The following is a 19040-nucleotide window of genomic DNA, read 5'->3' as shown; positions in this document are numbered from 1 at the left end:
CTGTGATTTCACCATTAGTACATGGTGTGGGTGGGTCTAGGTGGGCCATCACAGTTTTTTTTTTTTTTTTGTATATTTGAGGAGAAGCCATCACAGATTATAATTATAAATCAAAAATGGAATTATTTATTTGTACAGCTACAGTCTACAGAGGTAATTAGCACAGTCCAAAGCAAGTTGAGAGCATAATAATGTGAATTTGAAGCTACTCTAATGACTAATGGAGTTGATGATTGAGAAAAAATCCAGGCTCTGTTTCTCCATACCTCCTTCCATGATGCACTTTTGTGGTTGTGAACTTGTGCTTGCATCATGGAAGTTCATCATGATTAATAATCTTGTCATGCCCCTGATTTGGACACCTGGCAGGCATTAAAGAAATAATTAAACTTAAGGCACATGACAATTATAGACGACCCTTGTTCTAACTTGTAAGTTGCAGTGGACAAAGAAAATCCAAATTTAAAACAAATACTAGAGATAGATTGATAGAGATATGGTGTTTGTTTGCACATGGGCAACTTGGCAAGCGTCTCCCTTTGTCAAGACCCGACAAGATGGAAAGTGGAGGAAGATGCTTCAAGTCGTAATGATTTGTATTAATTGGGGGCTTAAGGAGATAATCATGCATCCTTCCTTCAGCTGCAAGCTCATTCCTTAGACAAAGTTCAATCAAATCTAATGCTTTTGACCACACCAAAAAAAATAATTATATCAAATCTACGTTTGGCAGATAATATTTTTATTTCATTTTTAAATATCCATTCTACAATATCAATCAAAATCAAACGGACTCATTAACTCAGCTCACAAACGTCCATGACAAGGAAGGTTGCACCCTCATCCATCCTCATGTACTCCCAAGTAAATATAAAGTTAAAAGTCAAAACCATGTAATTTATTTAAGTATCTTTTCTGCATCATCAGACATTGAAATGTTTTGCTCAACACTGAAAAAAAGTGGACAAAGCTTTATTATCATACTAATAACCAAAATTTCATACGCTAACAGTACCAACACAACACACTCTTTTATAAGTATTCCAAAAGTACTCCTGCTTATCTATTGTAGGAGACCAAAAACATTATAAAAAAAATAATAAAAAAAAGATTATTGGTATCTCTGAAAGACTGAAACACATGAGCCTTCAGCAAATGAAGCAACTATCCTTCCATGAGAAATGCTCCCACAGGAATAAGATACAGTCCCCTGCCCTGAGCTCTCTTCCTCTCCAACAAAAATAACCCAAACACAACATATAAAATAATCCTAACGCTCTCTCCCCCCCTCTGCTCTTGCTTACAATTTCTCTCAACTGCTACAGAAAACAAAACAGCAGGCAGACCAAGAATCTGTCTGCACAAGTAGTCTACTTCAATCATATCCTGACTGGGTGATTTCCAGAATCAAACCTCTCTATCCTTGCCTTCTTCAACTGTGATCTCTGGGTTGCAATCCTTTGGAATGGATTTGGCCCTCCAGAGGGAAGCTTGGATTGCCTTACCTTCTTTCTCTTTCCCCTATCATATTCTTCATCCCTGCATCAAATTGAAATCCACAACTCGTCAGAAGACTTTATATATGTAGTGATTTATCCAGTGAAAGTAATGCTGATATCACTGATAGTTATTAGTTTCACAGTCCTAAGCTCGATTCAATAAACAATTCAAAAATCATCACAAGTTCATTATTTTTTAATGCGAAACAGAAGATCATGTTGCACTCACTGAACTAATGCGAGCCAGCCAAACATTTCTAATTCTACAAGCCTGTTGACGTATTATTTAAAAATTAATATTTTCGGTAATTGGTAATCAAGACTCGTAAAGCTGAACCTATCTGTTTATATGATCCAGGTAAGGAATAAAGAATCACAGTAGGGAAGATAATGAAGGTTAGCAAACTATTAACCCAACCCCTGTTCTACTGCAATAGAATTAATGATTTCCAATTTACTTTTCAACTAAAGCTCAAGATTCAAGGCCATTTCCAATGTACCTTGGAAATAACCCCACAAAGAAAAGAAAAAGGGATTCCAAACTCACCAATCATCTGGCATATAACCGATGCTGACACTCTTTGCATGGCTTGATTCTACAACATGAGAAGGAGGCAACTCTATTCCATCCCAACGTTCAACTGCAATCAACAAATTATAACCATAATAACGTTAGGTAAGCAATAGTCAGTTTCAATGGGCTTCAATTCCATATTTTATAAAACAGAAGGAAAACAAAAAACAAGAAAAGTAACCAAGAACTTGGAAACTACAAGTTCTATCCAGCATTCACGACTAACGGACCAACTGGCAAATGTGAAGCTCAATTTGCCAATCAGAACCATGGCCTTAATGTAGAAAATATCCACTCTGCCCAAATATAAGGTCAGGAGGGAAGAGTTGCTAGATAATCTACTCACCAACTGTCTCATGGAGACCTCGGGTCAGCGCACCAGTCCATCCATTTTGCATTTTGTCTGTTTTACAATTGCTTGGGCTATCAGTTCCCCCCGTCTCCCGCTGGTTTTCCATTGAGCAAGGGCTAGATCCACAACCATTTTCTAGTCGTTTATCACTTGCAAGCACTGTACCATTCTGATGATGACCCTCCCTACACTCTCCATTTTCAGCAGTTCCATCTGCATCCTTTTTCAAGCCAGATTTGGTTCTCTTTCTCTTAGACTTTCGTTTAGAGAGGGTAGAAACCAAGGAAATTGATTGGGTTTTCTCAGATGTTGATGGCCCCAGATCAGATAAGAAGCGAGAACTGTCCATTAAGTGTTCCTTACTAAGGGTCTGGGTATCTGAAGTTGGGTGCTTACTCCTTTTGTGTTTCTTCTTCTTCTGTACACTTAAGACTGCTCTGGAGAGTAGGCTTCCCCGTAAATGCATGCATGCCACCTTAGACTTCATCTGCTTCTTTTTCAATTTTCTATGGCGTTTGCAATCAGGAGCTTTCACATGTAACAATCCATTTGTCACAATTGATGAGCCAGACAATTTTACTGACTCATCAACAACCACTTTTTGGCCACAACTAATTGTCTTCTCACCCAAGAAATGACCAGCAGCACCTTCATTGTTAAGACTTCCAATCTGGAATAGAAAGGGAGTCAAATCATGACAACACAACCCAGCATAAAGGCAAGGATACACAAATAACACAAATGAATACCTGACTAATTTTCGAGCTTGGTTGATCTGAAGATTTGAAAGTCTGAATTCCCTCCATTTTCTTACCACTACGAACCCCAGATGAACCCGTACGCGAATCTCCCAGAGAGGGAATAATATTATTCTGGATGCAAAAACAAGTTTAGAAAATCCAAGCACAAAACAAAAGTAAAATCTTTAGGAGGTGAAACTAGACACTAAAGCGCACGGAAGATATGTAGCATCCACTTACATCCTGAGAGGTCTCATCTGGAACGGGTTTAGCAGCCACAAGGCTTTCAGGGTCCTTGACATTGGTTGCTATGACAGTGGAAACACCACTGTTTTCAATTGAACTTCCTCTCTTATTAAGATCATTTTTATTGGCATCAGTTGTTGCAGCAGTGGCATTTTCAGGATCAGAAGCACCACCATTGCTGCTTGGAAAGGAAGATGATTGTAGCATGTCTTTTCCCAATTTTGGGTTTGGAAGGGAAAGTTCTTTCAGCGGGTCCTTTGATAATGACACTTTTGGAATAGATTCTGAAACAGATTCCTTCATAGGCACCATATTTTCTGCCGTAATCTGGCTTTTAACTGATGCTTCCTTCAAAAGGGGCACCAAAGGTGGAACAATATTTGATTCATCTTTTTGTATCACAACAACAGAAGAGGCTAAACCACTTGATCTTCCCTCAACAGAAACATTTTGAACCAGTTCTTTGGAACCTTGGTTGGTAGTGGAACGATTTTTAAATCCAGCACTATTGAAATTCTCTTTTCGAGCAACTTCAACAGGCTTCCTTGGTATTATGTTTCTTCTATCCCGAACATAAAACAACATGTAAGCCTTCTGCTCTAAAACAATCCTCTCACTAACTTGGAATACCTGTTGCATCATAAAGCAAGCTTGTAAGCAACCTTTATATATCTTCATTTGATATGGAATCCACTGATAAAAAGTTTAAAAACTTCATTTGGTATTATGGGTATCATAGTATGCATGCCCATCCAAGTGGGGTCGTTCAAAGATAAAACTCAGTGGGAGTGTTTGGCTGAGTGACTTGGAGGTAGGATTTGCAATTCCATCTTACAAAAGTGCTTTGTGCGGGAACCATAGAAATGGAATTTGTGTGGGATTTGAAAATCAGAATTTAGAATCCAAAATCCCACTTTTAAGGTACGCCTAAATATGTATTACTTCAAAATTCCATTACAAGAGGACTTAGTCCAACACTGAACCATAGACCCAGGACCCAGAACTCCAGACATACTGGATTCGGGACCTAAGACCCAAATCCAAACTTGGGGCCCAGAAACCTGGACACTCAGGACTCAGGTTACCAAAACTGGTGCCCGAGATGAGAGATCCGTGATCTGAGACCCAAGACCCTGGGCCTGGGAACCCAAACCTGAGAACCAGGACTACAGATCCAAAATCCAGACCACACACTCGGAACGTCAGGCCCAGGCTCAGAACCTGAAACCCTGGATCTTCACTGGCCAAACATGTTGTAAAAGTTCCTCAAATGAACCCCTTCACACTTGATAGGACCAAACAAGTAAATTTACATTTCTTGGGACACAATCTCATCTTTTCAAATCTCACCATTTCAAAATTCTTTGTTACCTCCAAATACCTCATCCAAACACAAGATTTGGGAACTTTCATTGGCAAGTGATGATAATAAGTTTGATATAACATGGCATGTCTAAAATCCTTAAATTTCTCTTACGCAACAACGACTATCGGGTTATGATAAGACAATCCATCCAAATCTGAAAGTGCTATCCATACTCAATCAGGAGATAATATGAGGAAGACTATATATAGGCCGCTGGGATCTTAAATTATTAACTTACCTGGTTGTCATCAAGGGAGTACCACATGCCACTTGATGTGCGAACATAACAATAGTAGTGGCCAGAATAGGTGCTAGCCCCGCAATGAACTAAAACCCCATAAAGAGTATATTTCAAATCTCCCTCCTACCAAATAGAACATAGACTCAGATTAGAATACAAAACCATGATGTGGAAATAAGTACAAGCATGGAATCTAATCAATTCAGCTACAAATGAATTGTGGGTTTCTCTAATTTGTTCTGCCAGCCATAAACCTAATGGTCCAGATTTTAATTCCTATTTTAAACTTTGTTTTACAGAAAAAAGATAGTGAAAAAAGGACCGTAGAGGAGTCCTAAATTAAAAAAAAGTACTGTATAAGCTGAATTAATTAGGACATTAGGAGACATTTCAAGGGAAAGCCAGCTTCTACTGTACTTTTTTCTTATAATTTTCCCGCTGTGTGGCCTCCCAGTTTAGCCTTACGACCTCAATGTTTCTCATTCAACCTCATTCCCTTGTTACATTTTTTGCATGCACTACACTCAGAACTACATTTCAAGGAAAATGCAAAATAAAATACCGTTTAAAAATCAGTATTGGGCAACATTATGAAATATGAAATATAATAAGTAACAGAATCAGAGACTTGAACAATCGAATGCCGCAAGTCATATTTCAATTAGATTACTTCAATTGTGAATTGAAGAAATCTAGGACTAAAGCTTGCATAGGAACCACTAACAAAGAATGAATACTTACATAGGAACCACTAACAAAGGGCCTCAAATCCAAGGTAGGACCAAATTTAACATGTCTGTCAATTTTTCGTCCAGGATCGTGTGCACGAAACCGCTTTAAATGGATGGTAAGAACATAAGGAGGCTTGTGAACAGTCATCTGCTTGAGAGCCCGAACTTTCTGCTTGCACTGTTGGCATTGATATTGCCTTTCCCCTCCATCTAACTGTTCTGCGGCAGTAAAGTTTCCAAGTGCTTTTTGCAAGGAATCTGCCTTGAATATTTCAAGGCTCAAATCTAAGAATGGGTCGAATTTGTTGGAGCAACAGGAGCATTGCAAACATTTGACCTGAAGAAATAACACACACCCGGATTAAAAAATATCAGAAAAATATTTCAAATCCTTGCCTATTTAGACTATTCATACACTCATTCGGTAAAGCATCTCCAAACACAGAAAGTTTACCATTATAACTTACAATTTAGTAAGATAAAAAGGAAACAGAACAAAACAAAAAATCTACCTGACTTCGAAGGCGACCACCAAAGATCTTGTGTACCAAGCTCTTCTCATAGGCACTAGAGGATTCGCTTGGCACTCCAGAAGGTAAACAGCATTTATGCATGGATTCCAGCAAGTTTACCATGTATTCATGTGCATCCTCCTGTCTAGACTTAGTGAAGTTTCGAGAGATGCCTTATTATGTTGTCAGGGATTCCAACATCCAAAGCATAGAAACACAAGAAAACAAGCCAACTACAACACTCAAGAACTGACCACTGATTAGACTTAACAAAATGCAAATCAGAACCACGTGCAAAAATTAAAAAACCTTTTTTTTTTCAAACTCCATTAGAATTGTTACTGGTTACTAGTACTACAAAAAAAAAATACAAGAAAAAGAAATTGAGAAAATGAATATAACAAAGGCAACTAGTTATGAATCTGTACTAATGGAACTGCTACACATAATTTGGGTGGTCCATAAGATTGTTTTGCTGTTGCTTATAAAAGAACAAAGTTGACTGTACAGTATAAAGAAATCATTTATGTCACCATAAAACATTTCAAGGATACACCGTAAGTTAATGACAAGATCCTTTGGTACCAAACTCCTCCCAGTTGATTGTAGCGCAAGACTAACGTGCTTCTGGATGGCGCATAAAGCACAAAACCCAGCAATATGGCCTTGAAAAATAAACCAATCAAATTAGCTATGCACATAAGTTCAAAATTCTTCATACATGCACATGTATGCATACACGCTCACCCCACTTTCCAAGCGGTACAAGCAGACTAGTAAACAGAAAATTACCCAAACAACATTTAGAATGACATGTGATTTTATCCATAAATTATTCTCTAAACACAACAAAAAAACCATGTACTTCTATGCCTCAATGTATGTCAAACAAACTTCCACATAAGTTGAATCTTGAAAGTGGGAACTTCTAATTGTATTTCTTAAACCCCTTTAATGTTTTTCAATATCTAAATGTTGCTCATCAACCCTGATTGCGTCAAACAGCCCCAGATGGAGACCGTACTCGCGTTGCCAAAACATGTTGAAAAAAGCTAGCGATGCTAGAGGAACTACCATCATGGGCACCTGCTGAAAATCTGGGGAAAAAAATGGATCTTGATATTATATGCCAATTTTTTGTTTATATTAACTTGTTGCCTGCACATCCACACTAAGGGGCAGGGGAGGTTTGTGGGATGAGTCCTCACAAGAATTTCGATGCTTTCCACTTTGCAGGTATGCTGCTAAAGGCTCGGTATATGTCAGACACTGCAACACTGAATTGAGATAACAAGTATTCCCCATATTCATCAAACCGGCACCCTGAGAATTGTCCAAACCATTTTCACTGTCAAGCTACTGGGGAACAATAATCAGAGAGCAAATACCAGAAAAGCATTACATAACAGAAGATTGACTAGGGAAAAATTAAAGGAAAAGCCAATTCAGCCAAATTAATTGGACACATCAAGCCAAGCAACAAAACTCTGAAGTCACATAAAATCACAAATATGATTGATAAAAATCGAAAAGAAAAACAAGAGTATGTGTGTCCAATTGAACTCAAAAGCACATGACTCCATTTGAAACAAAATCAAATCCAAGCAACTTAAAATTAATAAAAACTATGATGCTAAAGGCAAACACGCAGCGCACAGCAGTGGTTAATGCATTTGAAAACTAAACACGCCTACTAACTAATCCATGAAAAGACTAAAACCAAACATGATCACAATAAAATAAAATAAACAAAGTAAGGGACACATTGAAAAAATGAAACACGGTGAAGATAAACTCGGAAAAACATAGAACAAGCCAAATTGAAAATGAGAAACGTTGAATTAAACTAAGCAAAGAAAGAAAAAATCTTCAAGACCAGCCAAAAATAAAGAATACAAAACTTTCGGGTGGAGGGAGAGAAGAAAGCGTTCAAAGGCAAAACATTAGCTTACAATTCTCCGAAAGGTGATGCCAAAGCTGAGCTCCGGATCCAACCCATTTTCCAAAAATTCGGACCCATCCGTTTTCTTCGCGCTCAAACCCGACTGACCCTGATTTGAGGTCACGAGTTTACGGGAATCTGAGCTGCTGGTTCCGGGGTTCAGTGTCTCGAGCCGAAAGTCGCCGCCGCCATTGTTAAGGCCATTGAAGGGCTTCCTCGCTAGGTGGAACTCGATACGCCTCTGAAGCACAGATGAGCCAGTTTCCGATTCGGGCATTAGATCCGAGTACCCATCCGATGGGCTTTGGAGCTCCGCTTTCTGTATCAAAGCGTCGGCCATTGTGGAAGCCCAAAAAGTTGGGATTTTGCGGGGAAAGCTAGGAGTTTTCTTCGATGTATTTTGGTTTCTCTCTTTCAAGAATTAGGGTTTTTATCCGTCAATTTTTTGTGGGTTTGGAGAGGCAGATAGCTTTTTGAGGCTTCTGCGAAAGAGAGAAGACATGGAGGCAATGGAGGCAGTATTAAACCCTACACAGACCACCCCAAGATTTTTGGTTCAGTGTGGGCCTACACCGACCACGGTGGGGGAGATGCAGGCGATTATATCCTCGAAATTACTGACGGAAGGATTTACATGATTTTATTCTTCTTTAGTATACGGAGATATAAAATCTAAAATCTACCCAATGTAAATTTGGATTTGATGATTTATGTGGTAATTTTAATATTTTGTATAATTTAAACTGTACTTAAAATATCAAATAACATATTATTTAAATATACTTTTAAAATAATTGTGAGCTCAACATGAGAAAATATTGAAATATGTCAATTGCAAGTTACTATCATTTTTCACTAAACTAGATCTCGTTGGCATAAGCCGAGAATCCCTTAATCTAAACGCAATTTTTTTTTTGTCCGAAAAAACTCAAAGCCGTTATTATACAAGCATGTTGCATGTTGTCCAATAAAGCATGAGTAGCTATGATACCGTGTGTTAGCATACCTCCCATTCATATTCCGATCCTTAACTAGTTGGCATCTCTCTTATCGCTTATCTCTTGTCTACTATCTTAAAGTCAGGCTAACATAACAGATCCCAGACACTTGTGAATAGAGCAGACTCTGTTGGGAGAGGTCCCCGCTTTACGCTTGACCGTACCTCGAGGGATTTAGTCTCCGCAGTCGCGCGGGGATACCTGGGAAACCAAAAGTCAGGCTAACGTATCTTATGGAGCCTTTTTAACATGTCGCCTATCTATCTCTCATCTCATATTATAAAGTCATGTCAGCCTAACTTATGGAGTCTTTCAATATTTGCTGTGCACAATCGTGGTGTTTTTTCCCTTGTGCCTTGAATTCATTAAATCTGTTTGAAGCAGTGGTTGTCTTGTCTCCAGCTAGTTTTAAAAATTTAATGATGGAAAAAATTCATTGTATAATATATGCAGGGATCACTGGGTTCTGTAGGGCATGATTTTTCCCTAAACAACGCAAGCAACGCAATGCTCAATCAAACTCACTTGTATTTTTATAAAATTCAAATGATGCATTAAATGGTCTAGTTCTACTCTCGTCTCAAAGTGGGAACAACAAAAAAAAAATCTAACACAACGGTGAGAATGAATTAAATTGGATCTTCATCACTCACACAACTCATCTTATACAAAATTTATATTGAAGAAAAATCTCGATCTTTCTTAACTTGCCAGCATGGCTGAAAAAATAAATTGAATACTCAGAAATTGGATGTAAAGTGAATACTTCTACTCATAGTACCAAAAAGATGCATTATGCACTGGGTAAAAAAGAAGGTACCCAGTAGTAAACACCGGCAAAATTCAAGCTTCCTTCCTAGTTATCCTGTAATTCAACACGAAACTGAAAGTTAGGATCTCAAGCATAGTATGAATTGGCACTCGCCAATGAGATGGAACAGAAGTACGTGAAGGGAAGAAAACTGTCGTCTGGGTGAAAGAATGAACACATAATACCACCTTCATTTATATTTCAGACAGTTAGTCTAAAAATTATTTGAACCGAGTAGGCCAAACAAAATGCCAAATTCTGCAAAATTGGTGGCTAATATGCTTTGAATGTAATACCACATGCTCACCTAAAGCAATAAATTCCCAAGGCTGTCGTGATTTCATGAACAACTGAAGTTGCAAAGTGAAGATAGAGTGTCGCTGTGTTCAGAGAAAGATAAACATCAGCCAAAAGACATTATAACATGAAATGAGATTATTAAGTACATATTCAATCCCTATTAAGACTGCATTTGCAACTGCCTACGATGTTTTCCGAAAAACTAAAAAGTTTCTCAACAAAAGAAGAATAAATTGGAAACGGGAAGCAGCTGGAGGCCAAAAAAGGCACTAAAAATCTGTCTTGATAAAATGGTAATTGTGCCATGTATTTCCAATACGTGCACCAAAGGAACAAATTACAGTACCTGTAAATGCACAGTAACCAAGAAGAACCAAGCTCTCGTCGACCAATGGAACTCTGCAACAAAAGGTGCACAGGAAGTTCAAGAGAAGAGAAACATCAGGACTATCAAGAACAGATGAATAATATTCAGAGCTCAAAAAGTAATATCAAATATAACATACCCATCATTCAATCTAGCCGTGAGTGCATTTGCAATGGCAAATGGGAGATACAACAGTGACTGTACAAAATAATAAATATTGAAATTAGTAATCTAATCTGGTCTTTAATAAATAAAAAATTCATACAAAAGTTATTGATAATAATAACTGGATAATAATTTAATATTCAATTCTACCACATAATTAAAAATTCGTAAATGAAACCTTCTTTCCCAGGAGAAAAGTATCATGCTGCTACTAAAATGTTTCGAAAAAATAGACCCTCAACAGACTGTAAAACTCCAATAGCTTTGGGATTGTTACATACCATGCACATTCCAGTTTTCAAACCCTTTGGCTCATCACATAAGTGCGCAAGAATCATTCTTCCCTGCCAAAACAAAGCTTTCTTCAACAATGGTATAATGAAGAATTTGATTGTCTACCAGACCCTTAAAATGACATTGTTCAAAATCTAGGACACTCACAGAACCAATAGCAAGCAATTACATTCAAGATGGACGACTGAGAAACTTTAACAGATTTGGTTATAAAGAAACACGGATATCCTACCACAAGGTACCCAAAAGCAAGTCCAGTTCCCACTACAACTAAATGTGGATAGTTCCCCATAATGTCAGCTGGTGACAAGTAACCCCTGCATATAAATAATTTGATTTTTTACTTTCATAAAGAAGAAAAAAGTTAAGTGTGGACACAAAGAATATAGACATACCATGCCAAAACTCCTCCCAAAAGAACAGCAAAAGGGTAAAGCTGGGATGGAACAATATGAAACACCCATTAGGCCGATTAAGTATCGAGAATTAACATGCAAAACTCCAAAGGATAATAGTATTACCATTGCCAGTGCCAATAGCATGCTTCCTTTCCTTGCCTGAACAACCTTATAAACATTGCACACACTGCACACAAAAATCCAAAAGATAAAAGCATTACCATTCAACTGACTATTTACACATGAGGTCCACCAAATCACGTGAATTGTTTGGGGAGGAGACCAACTATGTTGAGTCACTCACAAAATAAAGGGAGATTACTCAAATTTAAAATTCAGGGAACAAGGAATTACATACTTGAACGTGAGCGTTGGGATAACAGCAAAAGCTACCATTAGAAACAACACAGCTTTGTATGTTGTAATTTCTGAAGTCAAAAACAGAAAGAAATTAAATTCAGACCAATTGCAATGGAAGTAGGAATTTCTCATGAAGCAGCGGAAGGAAGAGCAGTGTTCCGAAATTGATAAAAACAAGGAAGTAAGAATGCATAAATGTTAAAGAGACTTTTGAGCTATATATAAAGATGTATTGGAAATAAATATGCAAAATGTCTAGCAGGCTTATTCTATTAGCTTGCATATAAAGCGAACAAGAAGCAGCAGCGACCAACACTTCCAACTCGATAGCAACTCATTGGGATAAATAAAACAATATAAAATATAAGCCAGGTAATGGAAGGTGTGCCAACTACCAAGTATTCTTAAAAGGGTATTTAAATCAAAGCACGCAATCAAGTCTCGCAAAATGTAGATTCTGTACATGGATTCAATGCCAAATAGAATTTTTAGGCTCAACTAAAATAGGCATAGCCTTACCATGAATAAATGGGACCCAACTAAGAAAAGGCAGAGACTTTCCAAATGGTTGAGCCCACCACTCAGAACCTGAAAAAGTTAAGCAATTTCAAATCAATTTAAATGTAATTAGAGAAAAGAAAAAGTAAAACCCAAGCAAAAGAAAAAAAAATTAGTGTATCAGTATAAAAATAAACTTTCAAGCTCTACATACAAAGAATAGCAGGAGGAGATTACGAGCTTACCAACAATAGCTGTGAAAAAATGGGCGAAATATATCAGCATTAGACCTTCTGTGGGCCCATTAAAGGCAGGAAGGATCAGGGTATTGGTAAAGTAACTGGATCAATCAAGTAATATATCAGTGCTGCTAACAAAACATTCAAGTTTCATATAAAGTATTCTATGCAGGGTCATAGAGTGGACAACCCTCTATGCAAGCATTGTGAATCAACACTCCCCAATTATAAAGTGGAAAATTTCAGAAACATTACAACTTCAGAGTCCAAAATATACAGCCTTGTACATATTATGGATTGTTCTTTTGGAGGGAGGAGGGAGGGAGGGGGTATTAGAGCAAGTCCAGCCATAGAGCCAAACAGGGCTAAAGGCCCCCCAAGCAAGCAAAAAACGAGTCCAGCGGGAGAGATCCAGCCCGGGCAAGGCATGGGACCCACCAGCCTGGGCAAGCCCACAGGCAAATCTTGGCTGGGCTCAAGCCCGAAGGCGCTGACGTCAGCGAGCAAAAAAATTCTTAAAAAAATCTAAAAAAATTCAAATTTTTTTTTTAAAAAAAACCAAAATATTATGGATGTTTTCCCTATAAATACATAACAATTTTATTCACTTTCTAAATTGTTTATATTTTGTTGCATAATCTTTTTCTTTTTCTTGCCCTTGCCCTAGCCTTCCAAGGGTGGAACCAACTAAGGCAAGGCTGCCACTATTCACGTGAATAGTGGCAGCCCTTGCCTTGCCTTAGCCTTGCCTTAGCCTTCATGGGTGGACTTGCTCTTACAAGGGTCAGACATACATAATGACTAATAACAAATCAAACTAGGTTGGGCAACTTACTGCTCCCATGTTGCACAATAAAAAGGAACAGCTGAAATCACCCAAAACCAGAAGGTAGTTCTTCCACACATTGCAGTACTCCCAAAAGCCAATCCTTCAAACTAAATAAACACATACGGAACATGAAAAAATCATTTGAATTTCAGGGCTACAAAATCACCAGAAAAGATGAAGACACATACCGCACATGCAAGGGCATCACAACCTGCAATACATTGAGATTGCCCAGAATATAATCCATCAATAATCAACTCTTGTTTTACATATAGGATAGAAGAAAAACACATGATAACGTTGCATTACCGTGGTCAAAAAGTTCCCCCAGTGGACTTGAGGAATTTGTCCGTCTTGCTTGCTTCCCATCAACAGCATCAAAGGTCTAAGATATTTGTGAAAAGGTCAAAAAAGCAAGTGATTGAAAATGGGAAATACCAATGAAAACAAAATAGGAATGCATAACGGTAAAGAGGGGCACCACGAAATAAAAATATATCAAAGGCAACACTGCTTAAATAGTATTTAAGCCAACCTGATATAAGAAAAGTAGCAATCCATGAGCGAAATTAACCCATCTAGGAGGAGCTGAATCTAATCTTGGTGAATATATCTGGGGGAAAAATCAGAAAGCAAATTCAATGGGAGCTTACTAAATAACAACATTTCTACTTTACGCATTATACACAAAACAGCCACTGGATATATTTTTACATACATAAAAAAATTACAAATAAATGTGTAAGTTAAAGTAAAATATTAGCATTTTAAAAATAATAAAAAAAGGAAAACTAACAAACACAAAACTAAAAAGATGATAAGAAAAATTCACTCACATATCCAAGCAGCGCAGATGTGAGCAAGAATATGAATCCAGTTAGTGTTATCTGGCCAAAAATAAAGCAAAACCATCAATTAATAGGCAACGGTATCAAAATGATTAAACATAGTTGGGAGTAAATGTCATTATACCATATTGGGCCTGAAAAAGAACGCAGAAACCCAAACGTGCACATAGACCAAAGAAAAAGAAAAAGTTAGTAAACAGCAGGAAAAATAACCCTAAACCAGCACTGTTAAATCATAAGCAAGTTATAAAAGCGAGATATAAACAAATCTCAAGAAAAGTACTAAAACTCTTCATTCTTGTAAATTCAAAATAACAAATAAGCGCATACTTAACCAATCTCCTTAGCTAATAGCTGCATTTGCGATAAACAGACAAGTTCTTGGCGTCTTGGCATTGTAACTTTACAATAAGTAGTTCTATATAGAACTAGTCATGCAATCTACAAATCCCACCCATTTGGATGTTTTCTTAACATAAATGTATCAGATGTAGGCTACCAAATAACCTAATTCAAGATTTTACCCAGCACAAACTAATCATACAGACCTTCAGCACAAAAATTCAAAAACAGACATGCTCATGCACATGTACACTAATAAAACAATGATCTTACCAACCAATTAAACCCAAAGAGAACAGTATGTAATAAGATAATAAAGTTACTCTAGCTCTCATAATTAATAAAAGATAAAAGAATAAGAAACTTACGGCATCCAAAGGGGAAATATTTTAACGAAACGACTCCAAAAGGGTTGCAATACATATTTCGCAGTGTACGAGTGATCCACACCACTATACTTGTATTTATGCAAAGCAGCCACACCATGTGCCCCAATGTACCCCATCTTTTCCAAATCAAGCTTTGGTTTTTTGTTTCAAAGAAGATGCAAAAAAGCCTCAGTACAACCTGCTAACCAATTGAACTGAAATAACTCAATACAAGCACCTGAATAAAACCCATCATTGAACACATGCTTGCCAACTTGTCCATGAAGATTGGAAGAACATGCGAATGAATCATTATAATACTGAAATATTGAATATTTGAACATAAGAAGACCAATGAAACTTATGATCACTTAAGCAATCAGGAGTAATATGGACAGTTAGCATACATGTAAAGAGAGATTTGCCCTTTTATTATAATTAAGTTTCAAACTATCAGTTGTCCAAGGTTAGAAGTTCTTACATGTTCAGAGCAAATACCACAATCTAAGCTTCCAAAACAATTAGTTATAAGAAAAGGAAAAAAATAAAACCACATGTATCAATTGCAAGAAGAAAATGCAAGAAAAATAAAACCCCAATAGTAACAGTATAATACCAGATCATTTTGCAACCTGCAGGGAATGCTAAAAGAAACAAACCTAAATCAAACCCATTCCATCTCAGAACTCAAAACATACATCCATATTTTTTTAAAAAAATTTAAACAAAACCAAAAACCCCAAAATTGGAGCAATCCATGCCAGAAAGATAAAACAAAAAATTGCAGTAAGATTCAGATTCGTTAAAAATTAAAGAAACTTAAACCAAAAAATTACCAGAAATAAATAATAGAGAAAGAGTAATACAAAGGCAGCAAGGTGCTAAACCGATACCCCAGAAATTGGAACCTGCAAAAAGAAAACCCACAAAAGAATTAAACCCAAAATGCAAAATAGAAAAGAAGCCAAAAATTATTTTTAAAAAAGGAAGAGCACACAGGAGCGACAAAGAGGTGGGTTGTGGGTTGACTTCCACTAGGAAAACTGAAGAGAAAAGCTTACGAAATGGAAAGGAGCCTTGATTTTCAAATTTGAAGAAGACTAAGGATGAGATCTCACAGAGGACCCAAGTAGTGTCTAGGGCTTAGTGGAAAACGGAAACACCCAACCACATTCCAGCAACAATATTTGATCCTCCAAAAGATGAGAGAAAGCTAGCTTCGCTCTATTGTTGGGTTCGTTCGTTCTTCCAAAGCAGAAAGACACCAGAAAGGCGAATAAAAATTGAAATTGGGAGAATCAAATAAAGTTCACAAGTTCAAGGAGATCACGTGGCGGTAAGTTAACGTTGGGAGTGAAGTGAACAAAAGTTTCTCTCCTTAAGAGCTGGCTACGCCAGGTGTCGTTTTGTAATTATTTCCTACTACCAGCTGTTTCTGCCAAGTGGCAGTACAGTATCACTGTATAATTCTCCGTCCACTTGCACTAGGGGTTATGTTACATTTCCATCCAAATATCTAGGAATTGATTTTTTTTTGGTGAAAATCTAGGAATTGATTTCAGACACCCAAATCTAACCAGTTTACTAAAAAGGTGTCAACTTTAACATAATTAAAGTTTTAACCAAAATGCAAAAGCAAAATAAAACAGGTGAACAGGAGAGTTAAGAAAGGTTTAACAAAGAAAAAACATCATCTATGTAAATTAGAGACTTATTCAGGCAAACCCAACTTCAAGAAATCAAAAGGTAACAGAAAAAATCATTCAGAAAATAAAAAGACAGAAGATTAAAAAAGACCCAGTAGAGAAAATCACCTCAGGTGCTCAGAGAAAGAAAGAAAGGGAGGTTCTGGGCTTGTTGTGAAGAGAAACTATGGCCTTTGGACTTTGGAGAAGAAGACAATAGAGGAGATTAGAAATAGGAAGCAATATTTGGGTTTTGTGAATTAATGTGAAAATGTGATTGGGAAGGCAGTCATTCTCGGCGAAAGTCTATATTGGTTGCGTAAGCTCCCCTTTGAATTTTCTTTCTTTCTGAGAGAGTCACTTCAAAAACCGAGCCAAAGGCAACCATCTAAATAATTATGCGTAAATTTGGGGTATGTTTTATTTACGAACAGAAATTGAAATCGAATAGAAGAAGTGGCCCCCTTTGTCATCAGTTATCATACAAATGAAAAGCGTAAAAAGCACAGATACTTTATTTTAAAGAGACAAATGGGTGTAATTTATGCGGTAAAAAGCCTCTGTTGCACCGATACGGTACTTTTTGGGATATGCGAGTATCAGATACCGTATTGATACAATATCAATACGTATCTAAAGGCTTCGATACTCCATTTATACGCACTGTATACGTCATAGGGTAAAAGTGAAAATATATTGAAATTTTTGAGGTGATTTTGACGGCAACCAAAAAAGAAGAAGAAGGAAGAATGAAGAAGAAAATAACCTACTTACGCTTGCAGCTACTGCAAATCTTCAGTTGCAATTGCTATGCGAAGAAGAGGCGGCTAAGTGAAGAAGATGATGTTAGGTGACCTGATTACAATACTCACCGTTTTAGTTGCATGTTAGGTGGCCAATGTTTAAAAAAAGTATTTTATACCATTTTATGTCTGATGCGTAGCACAAGGACCCAGGAAAAAAAAAACGCAAAATGCTAATTTTACATATGTAATATATGTTTATATATTTACAATTTATATATATATATATATATATATATTATTTTAATCACTGTATCGATGTCGTACTCATATTCTAGTTTTTGGAGATTTGCTATATCAGCATATTGTATCGTATCATATCGACATACCCGTACCTTAATAAATACAACATAGTCAAAAACAATTATCCTTGTACTCGAGGTGCTAGATTCAATCTTCCCCAAATATTATTGATATAAAAATATATATATAAATTCATAAAATAATAATTTATTAAAATATAGATAATTAAAAAGTAAAATAATAGATAAAAGTCCAAATTCAACAATAGTTCTAGGGTTAAATACTTTTTTTGTCAATTTGATCATTGAGAAAAAAGTTTAGCCAAATTGGTCACTATGTTTCATAAATTTTACAATTTATAGACATTCTGTTATCTTCCATTAAGTGCAGTTTTTATTTGTATTTTTTTAGGAATCACCTTCAATCTTCTTCCTAAGGAAAATCAAAAGGCTAAACCAAATTAAATGAAATCAACAACTTATCAATATATTTTGGTGCTTTATCACCTTGATTACAATCTCCTTGTCATCTAAACTCGCAATACGGTTTTCACTTAATTAATTCAAGCTTCAATATAGAGCACCAAAATATAGAAATTTGATTGCACCAAAATATAATAGAGGAACAAGATTGAACATGCTTCCTAAAAAAACTAAAAATAAAAACTGCACTTAATGAAAGATAATGAAATTTGTATAAATTGTAAACTTTGGAAAAAACCAGTGACTAATTTGGCAAAAAAAAATTCTCAGCTACCAATTTGGCTAAAAAAATTTCTCAGTAACCAAATTGATTTTTTGTATAAAATCCAATGACCAAAAATGTATTTAATCCATAATTCTATATAAACAAGAGTTAAATACAAAATAAAAACATATTAACACATACGAGCTAGTAAAGAACAATAGAGAAATAAATGAAAGGATAATAAGCCCATAACTTTGAATTATGCAACCATGTATCTGATAATAAACGTATGCTATGGGGGTATATGCCCCTATGATTTTATGATACTCATAATCATATATATATTTATGGGAGTTGATTGTCCCACTCTCCTTTTCTTCATTTGCACTCCTTTTTGTTTTTAATATTTTTTTCTATGTTCTTTCTCTATCTTATTCTACCCTTACCCTACATTAAAGTTTTGATAAATAAAATTAAGAAAAGTTAACAGAAAATAACAACATAGGATTTTAGATATGGTGGGCAACAGTGATTTGAGTGAAATGACAGAGTTGAGTAATCCTTTTAATTCTCAATATATTTTGCATGGTACGTTTAATTTC

At 36.4% G+C, this 19040-nt stretch overlaps 2 protein-coding genes across 4 annotated transcripts; both read right to left on the bottom strand.

Moving 5' to 3' along the window:
- Positions 1 to 951: 951 nt before the first annotated feature.
- On the bottom strand, positions 952 to 8696 carry UBP23 (ubiquitin-specific protease 23). Its single transcript, XM_021958448.2, has 11 exons — positions 8214 to 8696; positions 7470 to 7584; positions 6816 to 6926; positions 6262 to 6434; positions 5760 to 6086; positions 5016 to 5141; positions 3406 to 4041; positions 3175 to 3297; positions 2420 to 3095; positions 2047 to 2140; positions 952 to 1539 (listed from the first exon to the last, which is right to left on the bottom strand). Exons 1-11 carry the CDS (start codon positions 8541 to 8543, stop codon positions 1380 to 1382), a joined length of 2871 nt encoding a protein of 956 aa, XP_021814140.2. The 5' UTR covers positions 8544 to 8696; the 3' UTR covers positions 952 to 1379.
- On the bottom strand, positions 8585 to 16376 carry LOC110756912 (choline/ethanolaminephosphotransferase 1). Of its 3 annotated transcripts, XM_088244746.1 has the most exons (20): positions 16082 to 16376; positions 15857 to 15928; positions 15021 to 15222; positions 14435 to 14444; positions 14299 to 14349; positions 13998 to 14075; positions 13772 to 13847; positions 13651 to 13673; positions 13469 to 13569; positions 12640 to 12734; positions 12416 to 12484; positions 11895 to 11964; positions 11660 to 11723; positions 11534 to 11574; positions 11371 to 11455; positions 11126 to 11188; positions 10819 to 10877; positions 10659 to 10711; positions 10320 to 10392; positions 9710 to 10066 (listed from the first exon to the last, which is right to left on the bottom strand). In XM_088244746.1, the coding sequence occupies exons 3-20, from the start codon at positions 15155 to 15157 to the stop codon at positions 10045 to 10047; spliced, it is 1170 nt and encodes a 389-aa protein (XP_088100872.1). In that variant the 5' UTR covers positions 15158 to 15222; positions 15857 to 15928; positions 16082 to 16376; the 3' UTR covers positions 9710 to 10044. The 3 variants fall into 3 exon arrangements, with proteins under 3 accessions (XP_088100871.1, XP_088100872.1, XP_088100870.1); XM_088244745.1 differs by lacking the exons at positions 15021 to 15222; positions 15857 to 15928; positions 16082 to 16376 and adding an exon at positions 8585 to 9402 and having other exon boundaries at positions 10022 to 10066; positions 14435 to 14541; XM_088244744.1 differs by lacking the exons at positions 15021 to 15222; positions 15857 to 15928; positions 16082 to 16376 and having other exon boundaries at positions 9710 to 9920; positions 10022 to 10066; positions 14435 to 14541.
- Between the last annotated feature and the right edge of the window lie 2664 nt (positions 16377 to 19040).

Source organism: Prunus avium, chromosome 7 (assembly GCF_965620075.1).
Source record: "Prunus avium chromosome 7, drPruAviu1.hap1.1, whole genome shotgun sequence".
NCBI lineage: Eukaryota > Viridiplantae > Streptophyta > Magnoliopsida > Rosales > Rosaceae > Prunus > Prunus avium.
Note: the sequence above shows the minus strand (reverse complement) of the source record. Positions and strands in the feature narration are given on the sequence as shown.

Coding starts and splice junctions, on each gene's coding strand:
- UBP23 (XM_021958448.2), bottom strand. CDS start 8,543: ATGGCCGACGCTTTGATACAGAAAGCGGAGCTCCAAAGCCCATCGGAT. Junction 6,435..6,815: donor TCTTGTCATTAACTTACGGT/GTATCCTTGAAA, acceptor CAACATAATAAG/GCATCTCTCGAAACTTCACT. Junction 1,540..2,046: donor GGTTATATGCCAGATGATTG/GTGAGTTTGGAA, acceptor AATTTGATGCAG/GGATGAAGAATATGATAGGG.
- LOC110756912 (XM_088244746.1), bottom strand. CDS start 15,157: ATGGGGTACATTGGGGCACATGGTGTGGCTGCTTTGCATAAATACAAG. Junction 12,485..12,639: donor TTTTTTCACAGCTATTGTTG/GTAAGCTCGTAA, acceptor TAACTTTTTCAG/GTTCTGAGTGGTGGGCTCAA. Junction 11,575..11,659: donor TGCTATTGGCACTGGCAATG/GTAATACTATTA, acceptor GTTCCATCCCAG/CTTTACCCTTTTGCTGTTCT.